At 45.5% G+C, this 13,177-nt stretch overlaps 6 protein-coding genes across 11 annotated transcripts; 3 read left to right on the top strand and 3 right to left on the bottom strand.

Moving 5' to 3' along the window:
* Positions 1 to 60: 60 nt before the first annotated feature.
* Positions 61 to 435, bottom strand: RB195_012146 (uncharacterized protein; the record flags this gene model as incomplete). 2 transcript variants are annotated; one of them, XM_064193868.1, is made up of 1 exon in its annotated part: positions 61 to 435. In XM_064193868.1, one exon carries the CDS (start codon positions 433 to 435, stop codon positions 61 to 63), a length of 375 nt encoding a protein of 124 aa, XP_064051450.1. The 2 variants fall into 2 exon arrangements, with proteins under 2 accessions (XP_064051450.1, XP_064051451.1); XM_064193867.1 differs by having other exon boundaries at positions 61 to 378.
* A 35-nt stretch (positions 436 to 470) lies between these two features.
* Positions 471 to 743, bottom strand: RB195_012145 (uncharacterized protein; the record flags this gene model as incomplete). The annotated part of the gene is made up of 1 exon (XM_064193866.1): positions 471 to 743. The coding sequence occupies one exon, from the start codon at positions 741 to 743 to the stop codon at positions 471 to 473; it is 273 nt and encodes a 90-aa protein (XP_064051449.1).
* A 680-nt stretch (positions 744 to 1,423) lies between these two features.
* RB195_012144 (uncharacterized protein) lies at positions 1,424 to 2,815 on the bottom strand (the record flags this gene model as incomplete). 2 transcript variants are annotated; one of them, XM_064193865.1, is made up of 3 exons in its annotated part: positions 1,424 to 2,156; positions 2,327 to 2,660; positions 2,716 to 2,815. In XM_064193865.1, the coding sequence occupies 3 exons, from the start codon at positions 2,813 to 2,815 to the stop codon at positions 1,424 to 1,426; spliced, it is 1,167 nt and encodes a 388-aa protein (XP_064051447.1). The 2 variants fall into 2 exon arrangements, with proteins under 2 accessions (XP_064051447.1, XP_064051448.1); XM_064193864.1 differs by having other exon boundaries at positions 2,216 to 2,772.
* Positions 2,816 to 6,207: 3,392 nt separating this feature from the next.
* RB195_012143 (uncharacterized protein) lies at positions 6,208 to 8,714 on the top strand (the record flags this gene model as incomplete). Of its 4 annotated transcripts, none has more annotated exons than XM_064193863.1 (9): positions 6,208 to 6,260; positions 6,378 to 6,460; positions 6,520 to 6,560; positions 6,871 to 6,983; positions 7,043 to 7,194; positions 7,248 to 7,304; positions 7,345 to 7,408; positions 7,472 to 7,679; positions 7,777 to 7,824. In XM_064193863.1, 9 exons carry the CDS (start codon positions 6,208 to 6,210, stop codon positions 7,822 to 7,824), a joined length of 819 nt encoding a protein of 272 aa, XP_064051446.1. The 4 variants fall into 4 exon arrangements, with proteins under 4 accessions (XP_064051446.1, XP_064051443.1, XP_064051444.1 ...); XM_064193860.1 differs by lacking the exons at positions 6,208 to 6,260; positions 6,378 to 6,460; positions 6,520 to 6,560; positions 7,248 to 7,304 and adding exons at positions 6,684 to 6,716; positions 7,953 to 8,145; positions 8,201 to 8,383; positions 8,443 to 8,572; positions 8,632 to 8,714 and having other exon boundaries at positions 6,764 to 6,919; positions 7,020 to 7,194; positions 7,472 to 7,900; XM_064193862.1 differs by lacking the exons at positions 6,208 to 6,260; positions 6,378 to 6,460; positions 6,520 to 6,560; ... (4 more) ...; positions 7,472 to 7,679; positions 7,777 to 7,824 and adding exons at positions 7,898 to 7,900; positions 8,201 to 8,383; positions 8,443 to 8,572; positions 8,632 to 8,714.
* Positions 8,715 to 8,733: 19 nt separating this feature from the next.
* Positions 8,734 to 9,087, top strand: RB195_012142 (uncharacterized protein; the record flags this gene model as incomplete). The annotated part of the gene is made up of 2 exons (XM_064193859.1): positions 8,734 to 8,859; positions 8,914 to 9,087. The coding sequence occupies 2 exons, from the start codon at positions 8,734 to 8,736 to the stop codon at positions 9,085 to 9,087; spliced, it is 300 nt and encodes a 99-aa protein (XP_064051442.1).
* Positions 9,088 to 9,744: 657 nt separating this feature from the next.
* RB195_012141 (uncharacterized protein) lies at positions 9,745 to 10,020 on the top strand (the record flags this gene model as incomplete). Its single annotated transcript, XM_064193858.1, has 1 exon — positions 9,745 to 10,020. One exon carries the CDS (start codon positions 9,745 to 9,747, stop codon positions 10,018 to 10,020), a length of 276 nt encoding a protein of 91 aa, XP_064051441.1.
* Positions 10,021 to 13,177: the final 3,157 nt, after the last annotated feature.

The following is a 13,177-nucleotide window of genomic DNA, read 5'->3' as shown; positions in this document are numbered from 1 at the left end:
AACATATTTATAATAGTGATGGACACAATAAGTTTACTTAGATACTTAGGTGGCCCATCTTCACTGGACGTGCGGGCCCCAGCATCTCTTCCACTCGTTTCGTTCCCTCACCACTGTCATCCAAGATGTTCTCAAGTTTCGTGAGTGACGTTGACGAGGTCCTTGAGCCGTATCCAGCTGAGCTCTGAGCTGGTCAATCCGTGTAGCGAACACGTCACCCCATCTCGTTGGCAGTCTCCCTCGAGGGCGTTTAGCATCTCTTGGGATCCACTCTAGTGTTCCTTTAGTCCATCTATCGTCGATTCTTCTCATGATGTGACCGGTCCATCTACGTTTTGCTTTCGATACATATTCCGCTGGGTTGCGAAGACGGGACATTCCTCTTAATTCGGAACTGCGAAGACCGGCTAGGTGTTGTGGGCGCCGGTTAAACATCAGAAGACATCCCTCAAGGGCTCTGTGGGTAGTAATTAGCTTCCTAGACGTGGCAGCGGTGTCTCCGCTGCGTAACAGAGCGCTGGAAAAATTGTCGAGTCGAACAGATGGGCGCGAAGATCTTGGTCCGTCAGTTGGTCAGTAGCTTCCCTGACGGTTGCGAATGCTGCCCATGCTGCTCCCATTCTTCTATTAGGTTCTTCCTTCAAGTCGTTTTCCATATTCAGAACGTCCGAGGTATACATATGACGAAGTTTCCACGATCTGGGAGCCTTCAGGTTGTACTCCTCCGTCCTCGTAGTAGGCATTCTTCATGAACTGTCTTCTTTCTGTTTATTCGTAGTCCTATTCTCTTCCCTGTTTCCTTCCATTCGTTGAGCATCGTTTCTGCTTCATTGGTACTGCTCGAAAAGAGAACGATGTCGCCTGCAAAACGAAGGTTCGAAAGAAATCTTCCATCAACACGTATGCCCCTTTCTTCCCAGGATAGTGATTTCATTATCCATTGCAATGCAGCCGTGAACAGCTTCGGCGATATAGTATCGCCTTGTCGTACCCCCTTTCCAATGGGTATGGTGAGAGGACGGTGGAAAAGCTGTTTCCTAGTCGTGCATCGATCGTGGCATTTGGCTTATGTCCTCACATACGACGCGTCCACACCTTGATCGACCAGCGCTGACAGTATTGCATTCGTTTCTACGCTGTCAAAGGTTTTCTCATAGTCGACGAAGGTTAGAACAAGGGGGAGGCGGTATTCCCGGCAAAACTCTATGACCCTCGACACGGTCTGGATGTGGTCCAAGCAGCTGAACTCCTGGCGGAATCCAGCTTGTTCTTGAGGCTGGGCTTCATCCAGCGTCCTAGATATGCGCGTGAGGATGATCTTGGTGAATGCTTTGTATAACACGCTCAGCAAGCATATCGGACGGTAGTTCCGATGGTTCTCTCGGTCACCTTTCTTATGGATAAGAACGGTTCGCGAGGTCTTTCACTGGTCTGGGATCCTTTCTTTGTGAAGGTAGGATGTCATGTGCGCTGCTAAGATTACATGAAGCGGATGGCCACCAGCCCAAAGAAAGTCTGCTGATGCAAAATCAGGTCCGGGGGCTGTGCCAGGTTTCATGCTCTTGATAGCGACTCGTACTTCCGAAGGGAGAATCCGTGGTGGAGCTTCGCCAGTGGGGATGACTGGGCTTAACACAGGAGTTGATGAACGGAAAAGGTTCGAGTAGAACCTCTCCGTAATGATTTCCATCTCACGACGAGAAGACGTGCGAGTCCCGTCTTCGCCCAGCAAGGTTGCTAGCGGAATATTATATTCGCGGAGATCTCTGCGGCATTTCTTTAGACTCGTTCTTCTTTGTGCTGCTTCCAGAATCTTCTTCTGCCTGTATTTCAGAAAATCCTCCTGCAACACTTTTCTGTAGATAGTGTTTGCTACTAACCGCTCAATGTGCGATGCATTCGGATCAAGCCTCAGAGCCCTTCTTCTTTCCAACAATTCCTTGGTGGTCTTCAAAATTCGATCCAAGTTTGCACAGGCTCGTACTCTTCTGAGCAGCTTCTCGTAGTCCACGATTGGGTCCTCCTCGATGTGCCAGTCCTCGAGTACGCAATCGTTGTGGACGACTTCTCTTCTCCTTTGTTGCCGGTAGCAGATGTTCTTTTCCACCGTGTGGCTAAGTCGTACCTTCGCACGAAGGGGACGGTGATCAAAACCACTACAAAAGGATGGTACTACTAAGATGCCAAGTGGAAACCACCTCCGGTTGGTGAGTACGTGGTCGATCTCCCCACGAGTCGCGCCATTGGGCGATTCCTATGTCCACCGGCGACGATCTTTTTTTCATGAAAAAAAGAGTTCCCATGAAAGAGGCGAGCGGCGGGCAACAGCCCGGCGAGACGATTGTCATTTTCATTCCGGTCCCCTAGTCCAAATTTTGCAATCCTGTATTCCTCTTCTGTTGCCTTTCCTAGTTTTGCGTTGAAGTCTCCGACAACGAATTTGTAGAAGGACTTCTCGTTGCGGATTACTTCCTCCAGTTCCTCGTAAAACGCGTCCAATTCGAATTCATCAGCTGCTGATGTTGGTGAGTAGCAGTTGATGATACTGATGGGTTTTTGGCGCACAGGGCGGAGGCGAAGAATGGCCAGACGAGGTGACAGGATCTCGTGAGAATCGACAAGATGGACGACAGATGGGTGCACAACAAAACCAACACCGCCTACATTTCGCGTGAAATTTGATACGCTCTGCAGCACCGAGAAGGGTATGCAGACCAGCGTCTGTGGACACTGTTCTCGCGTTGTAAGTACGCAGTCTGAGATAGTCTCCATGACGAGTCGTGCGTGTGTCGCCTTGCTCCAGAATCAGTGACATCCTGAGCAACCTGAGATTTGATCGCCTCTCACCGGTCGCAATACCGTCCAACGTCTGAGACGGCAGGGCCCAGTGTGAGGGTACTGAGGCAGTGAATACGCTAGAGTAGCAAAGAGACTTTTCCCCAAGCTATGCAGCCATGCCACGGCGAGCTTAGCTTTCACCGCAGGTCGTCGCCCAACCTATATGGATCAGGGATCCACCTTGCGACATTTTGCCAAGACGGTGGTGAATCTTAGCAGTGGTTTACTCTTAGCTAAGCTTCCGATTCCGAGAAGTCGGAATGTCGGATGTGTCGAACTCCTTCTCAGCTTGAGAGACCCTGCCGAAGGACGAACCTCCGCTTTGCATCGCAGTTCGACGTCCTGTGTCACCTCCACGCCACTTTGAGGCGGTAAACCGTTGGTGAGGAAGGATAAAGCGTCTGGCGTTAATCAATCCGCTTGGGACCTTCGCCATCCTTTTGCTTCGATTCAGTATCGTCTGAGGTTCACGAACGTGTAACTGGCCCCTACAATGACTTGCCGGGGCTATCCGATGTATCAAGTCAGTGTTTTTATCCTCCCAGACAAGTCCGGTACGAATTTACCGAACAAACTGACTTGACAATTCGGCCAGCCCCTGCAAGTTGTACAGGCCAGTTACACGTTTATAAACCTCAAAAGATTCTGAATTGAAGTGAACTTGGCGGCGCATCCCAAGCAGATTGACTAACACTTTGTCCTTTGTCTTTTATCCACTCGGTAAAAGTTCCTACGGCACAGCAACAGGATCAAATCCAAACGATGGAACAACCAGCCACCTGTACTTATGAACACCACAACAGAGATATTCACGTAGTCCAGTTAAAGTACAAAATTCCTAACCTATAAAAGTCAGGAAGGGCACATTTTCGCGACAATTTTGAAACCTGCATGATACACATCAACAGAACCCGCATTACTTCAATCTTCATTCTGCCTGCCACCTATATGTTTTCAAGAATAACGCTCAAAATGGAAGCAGATTAAACGGAGAACACAAATACGAGCACGCCATGGTTAGAATTTCCACGGAATTCTCGGCACAGAAATATATGTAAGACTCGATTTATTTCCCTCGAACGAGCAAGAGCTTCTGAACAACTCTAGCACCGGTAGGCATGAACAGAAGCTGAGATCACAGATCGTACAGGTGACATACTCAGTTTCGAAGCAAGTCCAGAGAAACTTTGGAAAGCTGTATTTGTTATATTTATAGGTTGGTCCGAATGTTTTGCACCAATTTTCAATCATAACTTGACCATTCAAAGATATCAATCAATAATATCATGATCATCCCCACGTATGTTCAATAATTCACTAAACTATCAATACCAAGAGCCCAGAACTTTGGCGGACGAAGAAACGCTAGATTCACCGTCTAGCTCTTTCTGATCATCTAACTTTTTCTTTCGTGGATGCAACTTCAGTGCTCGAAATAAATGGTAGTCAGTCAGTCCACATCAGAAGAATAAGCAAGGTGCAGTAGAACTTTCCAACCAGATCCGGCGATTTTCCGGCGAGCAAGTTTTGCCACGTGAGGTGGGGCATTGTCATGGAGTTCACTTGCCAGAAAATTGCCGAACTTGCTTAGGAAGTTCTACCGTACCCTGCTTGTTTCCCTGAGATAGCTCCGTTTGACTAACATTTATTTCGGAGGCTAAAACTGCACCTGCGAGAGAAAGCGTTTGATGGTAAGAAAGAGCTAGAAAGTGAGATTTAGCGGGTCCTCGACTTACATCCACTAGAAATCTGGACTTCTGAATTGATAGTCTAGTGAAGTGTTGAGCATACGTAACGGATCATGGTGTTCATTATTTTAAAGACTGATATCTACGAACAACCATGATCATGATCATCATAATCATGATCATGATATATAATAACGAGCTTAGTCTGTGTGTGTATTTGTGTGTGTTTGTGTGTGTCACGAAATTCGAAAAAAGGGGTGCGACGGGTCCATCCGGCGTCGGATTGGTGCGCTGGGGTCAGATAGCTATAAAATGGGTTGCGACGGGTCCCGCGGCGTCAGATTGGCGCGCCGGCGCCAGATTGCTATAGTATACGGCGGATCCACCAGCGTCGGTGTGCCCGGTCATTGGTGCGCTATAACTTAGTGTGCATGACGCAAAAGATAAATGGTTGGAGCCGTTTCATAGCCGTGACCACTGGGCGCTTTGCTCTTCACCTTTATGACTCCTCCGCCTGCCTGTTTCCTTCTTTGTTCGCCTCAAGTTTGTAGCATGCCGTTCTCAGAAAGTGGAAACACACATGCAAACGGATGCTTAAATCGTAGCAAGATGTTTATGTGATCTGACGTAGAATGTTATCTTTATCACTAGGATGATGTCTTCCACGTCATTTTCTGTTAAAACATCATTCTGCGATAACAATTGGGAGAAATCAGGAGGTATACCCATACTTCGAGTAATGCTTTAAATTGTATCTATACCATTCTGGCATCGAAGGAGTGTTTATAGCTGATGGTCGAATATTCTCCAAATGTAGAATTGACGCGCTTAGAAGGAAAACTCCGTAATCTTTCGCCTTAATTTATAATATAAAGAAGAGAAGGAAAGCGTTGTTAAAAAAACACAAACCTAATTTTACAGAAAACACCACTACTATTAACTTTGACTGATCAGTCAAGGGCAGCGAAACTAAAACCACCGAAAGTCTGAAATTCGGCTTTAGCCGGAAATTCAGACTGGTATATAATAACGAGCTTAGTCCGTGTGTGTATGTGTATGTGTGTGTTTGTCTGTGTGTCACGAAATTCGAAAAAAGGGTTGCGACGGGTCCCGCGGTGTCGGATTGGCGTGCCGGCGCCAGATACCTATGGAAGGGGGTGCGACGGGTCCGCCGGTGCCAGATCGCCAGACCTCTTTATACCCCGCCATCTGGAAGAACAACATTAGGTCATGTAAGGAACTTGTACTTGTCATGTATGGAACGAAACTTATCATGTAAGGAACTCCTGCAAGGAAGTCATTATCAGAGGTTGTTCCTAACCGAGTTAGTCGAACAATTTTCTTTGCTCCAACTTCCAATCCAACGTATTTCCAATCTACATAATGGATATGACCCTCAAGTAAGTTATTTTTTCTTCTTTCACTTCGTCATCTCTTTTGTGTTCTAGTGTGATTTCTAGTATTGCCATGAATGAATGCCCGGTCTGTGGCATGGCTAAAAATAGAATGGAGAGGCACCTTGTTGATGTCCATGGATATTAGTAAGGCCAAATTTCGAAATTCAAGGCACACAAGAAGAGCCGGAGAATTGCTGTTTCGGGGAAGCCTATTTATAATTGCGAATTCTGTGATGCGAGATTCAACAGCGCGGGTGGGCTGAGCTGTCATAGAGGAACAAGACATGCCGGCGAATATTCACCTCGAGTTATCACGTGCCTCATATGCAGAGAAACGGTTAAAGTGAATTACTAATAATCCACAGCTTTCACGACCGTGCAATAATTGTCGTTCACATTTTTATTGATGACTCCTTCTGATTCTTGCATAAGTAGAATCACCGTCAGCTCGCAGAGCATGCTCATCAGCAGCATGCCAACGACGCATACGAGTTCGTGGTCGAGACCATCAACTTCCAAAGTCTACAAGATTATCAGGTTAGAGTCATATGAAAATTTGCACCTATACTAAACTACTTGACGTGTTTCTCTTCAAGAGCTGGAAGTTAGCCTCGGAGGAATTGGGTGTGATAAGCCGGTTCGCAGCTAAGTCAGAGACTACGAAATTCGGCAGAACCACATATTTATCTGCCACTGCTCTTTTCGCGCAGGCTCTGTCCCAGCAAAAACGAAAAAGTCTGTGGAGCATTGCACAGCGTATATGAACGTACGTGCACTACATTTTCTATCAGCGGTAAGTGATTCCTTGCACTAATTGTAATAAAACCAAACAAATTTTAGGTGAGAGAGAAAACTGATGGTGTGACAGTTGAACACTGTCTCACCCATATCGGACATGAAGTCCGCCCATCTCAGCTGGGACTTGATAACAATGCTGAGCAGTTTAGAGTCTCGCTGCTACGGGATGGTCTGACCGTCCGACAGGTTTACGGAAAAGTAAGGATGCAAGTAACAGGAGGCCCCGTTCTCGATTGTACTTCATCACACCGCGAGATATAAGGTACATCACACCACACATACAGCTGTAATATTTAAGAATATCGACAAAAAAGTGCTTAGAAACATCGCCTCGAAGTGCCGAGTAGACCCTGGAAGACTCCATCATTTGGACACGGGTTCAGTTCAGAGGCGAGTTGATGCCAACTTGCAATCTGATGGCATCCAGTTCTACAGGCCAGCACGAGACGCCAGCGGAGATGGATTCGTGCTGGGTAAATAAAATCAAGAGCAAATTAGTGCGTTGCAGCTTACAAGATACATTTAGTAGTCATAAATCCAACGCAGAAAGAGTGGCTACGAAAGTATGGACAGAGGGCGTTAAGTGTGGACGATACGTTCAAGGTAACGTCTTATTCGTTTAGCCACTGTAATTGTCGCGGATGAATGGGATAGAGCTCTTCCAGCTGCGTACCTCCTCTCCTATAGGTGATTTATTCTAAGCAGATTGTGCGTTCACAGTGTAATATCTTCTACAACTTTACTTGACAGGATGATTGATATAGAAGTTGGGATGATGTTTGAGCATGTGAAGAAGTTGCTCCCCTCATTTCACACCGATTACTTCATAACGGACGATACCAACACATTTTGGAATGGTTCCAGTAAAGTGTTTCCATCGTCGTGGACTAAACGGCTGTTATGCCTATGGCACGTACAGCTAGCCATGAAGAGGAATGCTAATGCGAAACTGGTTAACGTAAGTAGCCTTCGTCTGACTCCAATTGCTTGTAGCTGGAATGGCGTGGAACTAGAATACTGCTCTTTGAGCGCGACATCAGCGAGCCATTTCTCAGGGAAAATGCGAGACATCTGTCTTGTTCGCGAAAGAAGTGTCTTCGTAACACAATACACATCAATGTTGAAGTATCTTCGTGAAAATGGTGAAAGCACGCTCGCGTCATACATGGAAAACACATGGTACGTTGTTATTCAAACTGAAATATCAATCTAGCACTGAATTCATTCACAGGAGCAATAGAGTGGACCAATGGGCAGCCTTCGGGCGGCTAGAATCTTGTGTTAGTACTTCTATGCTCTGTGAGCGTTTCCATAAAAAATTCAAGCATGGGATGTTGGAAGGAAAAGCAAACGTGAGGATAGACAGACTCCTCCAACTACTCATTGCCCTTACTACCGAGTTAGAAGAGGACCGGGAGATTATGGTTCGAATCCCAAACAAGACATTCCTGTTCGATAAATTTCACTCTAGGTATTTAGGAGAGAGAAGTGGAGGAAGGAAGGTACAGGCTCCAGCAACATCACAAGGTGCACATGTCGGCTGTCAACAAATATTGCCGGCAGCAGCAACTTGTCACTGTTGTTGGTCCTGGAACCTGGGAAGTGAAAGAGAACCGAAACTCATATCGCGTGGAAGAATCCTATTGTCCATGCGACAAGGAAGTAAGGTTTTGAGAACAAACTTCAATATTTATGGGTTACATGTGGGTAATTGTTTCCAGTTCAACAATCATTGCCGAAGAGAAGGGTGTGGTGCATGCCCTTATGCGTTTGCTTGCACCTGTCCTTTGGATGTGAAAAGTGGAATAAGCTGTGTGCATGTTCATGCAGCTCTGTTGTACGCAGCAGCAGGTGAATCTAACGGACTATTCTTTATCCAGTTTATTACTCTAACTTACATATATCTGTAGGACGCCGCTCGCAGCAAGATTGTGGGTTTTCAATGTCTTCGATGGTAGATGAAGAGGCTGAGAGTGTGCAAGATGCACTCTAGCGATGGAAATGAAGAGATCATGGAGGTTGTAGTGGATGATGAAGTGGGGAGCGCAGATGGTAGTGATGTAGGTGTAGAGGTGAACCTAAAGAGTTCAACGGATATACAGGACGGGAACAGAAACCTTCTCCAAAGCATTGAAATGGTATTTATAACTGGAATCTATGGCACGGTTTTCAAAAACCAATAATATGTTCAGAAAATGGCACCGATACGAGAAAATGTGATCAAAATGATGAGAACGCCAACGGAAAGCGCTCGGGTGCGTGTAAAGAGGGTCCCGGCGGAATTTCCAGCATGCCCCGGTCATGCCTCGTCAAGGCAATTAGCGATGGTGCGTGTCCTAAAGAGATTCACTTTCGTTGGCACCTAAATAACTGACTCTGCTTACCTACCGCTAATCATACACTGCGTCACCGGCTAGGATATAATTCACTATTTGTTGAATTGTTCTGGAGAATCAGACGCATTCACTGCAATTTTGTAACGTGAGGTGATCTCAATTAAGTAATCGTACCAGAAGCAAGAGAAATCCTCACGTGAAGTTTGAGATAAGGATGTATAGCTAATAGCTTCAAATTACGTGCATAAAAATTTTCGTTAATTTCAGCTCTCAAAAGTAACTCAAAAGTAATGAGAATTAACGTTATCCTGTAACTCCCAAGCTTTTTTGTAGCCTAACTTATTTCTGGACAGAGGGACCTTCTGTATCTCTGACTTCCAGGAAGCTACAGGAAGAAAAAGAGTTCAAATTTGGTAAGATTTCTAGACTTTCTGAAGGTGTTATAAAGACAAACTCACTGCCTTTCTTTATTAGAACACCATACAAAATCCCATGTACTTCTATCTAACGCTATTATTCTTTGACTTATTCGGTCATTTCGACAGCTCACACCACTCTTCTTTACATATTTCCTTGTAACTGCGCAGTTTTCTGCGTCTCTGTGGTAGGAAGGACATCTATGGCGGTTGTCTGCGTCTTCAGTTGTCTGCGTCTTCATGAACGACTGGAGCGTGACCTTGTCGAGATATGTTCGCGTATCCGCCGGCATATCCACTGGGCACGTTATGTCTCGGAGGCATTCGCAGAGAATCCGCCGGGACCCTCTTTACCGTTCCCCAAAGCGCTCAAATGAGCATGGAGGAAACGCTGCGCAATTTGGAACAATTACGGAAAACGACCGATTCGCTAGCCGAAAACGCTGATGGGAGCGACCAAAACATGCGCCTTGCACGGCGTCCAGATATTCCTCCTGTCGGCCGTCCTCAAGCTTCTACTCCGATACGGAAATTACAGAAGGCTTGAAGTCAATCCTAAGTGAAAGAATTCCCCTTAAAATGTTTGTTCAGCGAGCCCATCTACGCAAGCAGGAGCAAGGTAAGCGACGAATGCCACTGCTGGAAATTCCGGATTGTGCACAAGACGAGAGGAACGCGTGTGCTGTATGCCTTCGGATGCACTGGTAGCACAAACCATCGAATTTGTTGGATTCAATATCCAACATGCGAAGACTGGATGCATACCGACTGTATCAGCAACAACGTGTGCGGAGTTGCGGGGAAGTGAAGTGTAGCATGACAAAAATTGTAGCTCTATTTATTTAATGTGCCAGTTCTGTGATTAAAGTTAAATTTGTACAAACTGAATAGAAAGAAATTATTTATGAGTATGATGTGCTAACGAAGCCTAGGCCTCCTTGAAGCTTCCCTTCCAAAGCATCCAATGGTTCGCACGATCATATACATGCGACAACAAAGGATGACAGAAGGTACAGCGGGAGATGTGAAAAGAAAAGTAAAGAAGAAGAGAACAATGGAATGAACAAATTAGCGGGAGAAATGTCGAGAAATAATACTCACCTGACAAGCAGAGGAAGATACGAAAGAGATAGAAATCAAAATCAGAAAATATTATTTTATCATGTCGTAAGTCCGTGCGCAGTTTATGTAGTTGCACAAATAACATTATATTCTACGCTATCCACTGATCTAACCGTCGCTTTTTATACGTTTGTTGCTTTGGTAACTGTTGAGGGGAAACAGGAGGAAAACCCATATTTAGAGTAATGCTTTTAAATTTCGTCCATAATATATTGGTAAGGAGTGTTTGAAGCTGAAGTTTGAATGTTCTCCAAATGTAGAACTGACGCATTTAGAAGGAAAACTCTGCAAAACTTCGCCTTAATTTATAACAACAAAAAAAGAGAAACAAAGTCACAGAAAATGCCACTACTGTAAATTTCCATTGATCAGTGAAGGGGGGGAAGCGAACACAACAGAAAGTCTGAAGTCCAGCTTCAGCCGGACATTCAGACCGGTGAAGTATTGTTTGAAATTATGAAATTTGGTGCAGGACTTTTGAACCAACGTATAGCTCCATTGTTATAGATTGTTCGCCATATTTTCGTTAGTGGACGCGATGCAGAACGTTCCAAAAAAAGTACAAGCGAGCATGAGTCCTGATGTAAACAACATATGTGAAATTTGATGTGTGAAACATCGCGGAACCCGATCGTCAACGGTAAAGACTTTCATAGTTCAATGCGGTCTGGATCTACGGTGGTCAAAAGTTCAAGAACCTTACCGGAAGTCTATCGCTTGAAACTCGTCCCTTATTCACTTCATTCATCAACAATTTTATTTTTCACTGATTTGCTTGAGCTGTGGCCAAGATTGGTATAATAAACCAATAAAAAAAGCTACGTATTCAACATGCCAAGATCGAAGGAGGGTCGAACATGGGCAATAACAATTTTAGTTTTGTATTCTAAGTTTTGGTTAACGTTTCTTTGTGTGTATATAGACCTCACACAGGTATCTTATCTGTTTCTTACCTCTCCCCTCGTCGTATGTATCATATACATGTATTATCGCTGTTGTTCCAACTCTGGTTTAATTATCCAGGTTCGAGGTTGTCTTGACATCACACAGGTATCTTATCTGTTTTTTTGGAAATGAAATCGAAACGAAATGAGAGGTGTGAAGCGATGGTTGTTTGCTCTGTGCTTGAACTGTGTTATCGTATTAGGCTTGACAAAATGTCTTATCACCAATTTTTCGAGATTTCTAGAACTTTCCATTTTTGGGCGGAACCCAGTTTTGTACCATGTTGTAGTTGTAGAGCATTCTTGAAACTTCTCCACGATAGGTATATATAGCTGGGGGCCTTTCTTAACTTTAATCACGACGTCAATCACGCTAGACCAACTTCGATCTACCATCTTGTATGAATGGTGCGGCGGCATTGGAACAATGGCAGCAGCCCGCAACATCAACAGCAGACTGGGTAAGGACACCACTACCATCAGGTCAAGCGGTCGGTTCCAGAAAAGTGCTGCTCGATGGTTCCCTTACACTTTGACGGATGGCACACGATTTACCCGGGTATTCATCTGTCAATTTCTCCTTCTTCGCCCACATCGAAAGGAGTTTCTCGATTATATTATTACTGGAGGTAAGATTTGAGTCCTTTACGACTCTAACGAGCACCGTTGCGGCTCCCTCGAGGAGAAACCTGCTCCCACAAGTCCACATCAGTAACTGGTTCCATGTACGCTAGCCAGCTTCAGAAACTCGCACCAGCCGATCGAGAAAAACGGCCGAGACGAGCTTCCGTGCAAGCTTCTCAACGAACTCTACGCCCCATGTAGCTAAGGAGACCCATGAAAAACTGGTGGATATTACTAATGGAGGATTTAGGCAGGGACCGATGCCCCACCTTCCCTACTCTCCCGACCTCGCCCCCTCAGACTACCACTTATTCCAACGCCTCAAGGCTTTCCTAGCTAAGAAAATCTTCATCAAGTTTGAAGAAGTCGAACGGGCGGTCAGCGACTTCTTCGACTCTCAGTCTCTCCAGTTCTGGGAGAAAGGGATCGCCGACCTGCACATTAAGTGGGACACTGTTGTAGTTAATAATGGCGATTATATTATTGATTGACTTACTTGACTTAATCGGCGAACTGGTGTCATCGCCTGACGCGATTACCCCCATCTTCGCCGAGGTGTGCCGTCCATGAACACAGCTCTGCCCAACCTTCTCGATCTTCTGCGACAGCTTGCACAGAATCAATCCAATCGTCGCTATTCCATATTCTGCGAAACCTTACGTCTCGCCTCAACTTCCTATCCACGGCGAGTGTCCTCAGGTACTCTTTCACCACCTCAGTCCAAAACTACCGTTCTCGGCCAGGTGGCTTCTTCCAGTTCGAACCCGGCAAACTCCTCAGAACTCGTTAAACAAGGCGATCTGCCGCTCTCCTTAGTATATGACCAAAGAAGCGAAGACGATTTACTTTAGCCACTTTCGATGGTGGTGCAAGATGTTGGTATCTTCCACGTGTCTTCCACCGGTATACCACATCAATTTCTGCGTAAAGATCTTCATTGTGGCATAGACTAGGCCAAAAGTAGCCAAGTAGCCGTCTAAGCAGCTTTCGTTCCGTGCAGTCAAGCCTCTCCAT

This window comes from Necator americanus, chromosome III (assembly GCF_031761385.1).
Source record: "Necator americanus strain Aroian chromosome III, whole genome shotgun sequence".
In the NCBI taxonomy this organism is placed as follows: domain Eukaryota; kingdom Metazoa; phylum Nematoda; class Chromadorea; order Rhabditida; family Ancylostomatidae; genus Necator; species Necator americanus.
The sequence above is the reverse complement of the archived record's forward strand: the minus strand, read 5'-3'. Positions and strand labels throughout refer to the sequence as shown.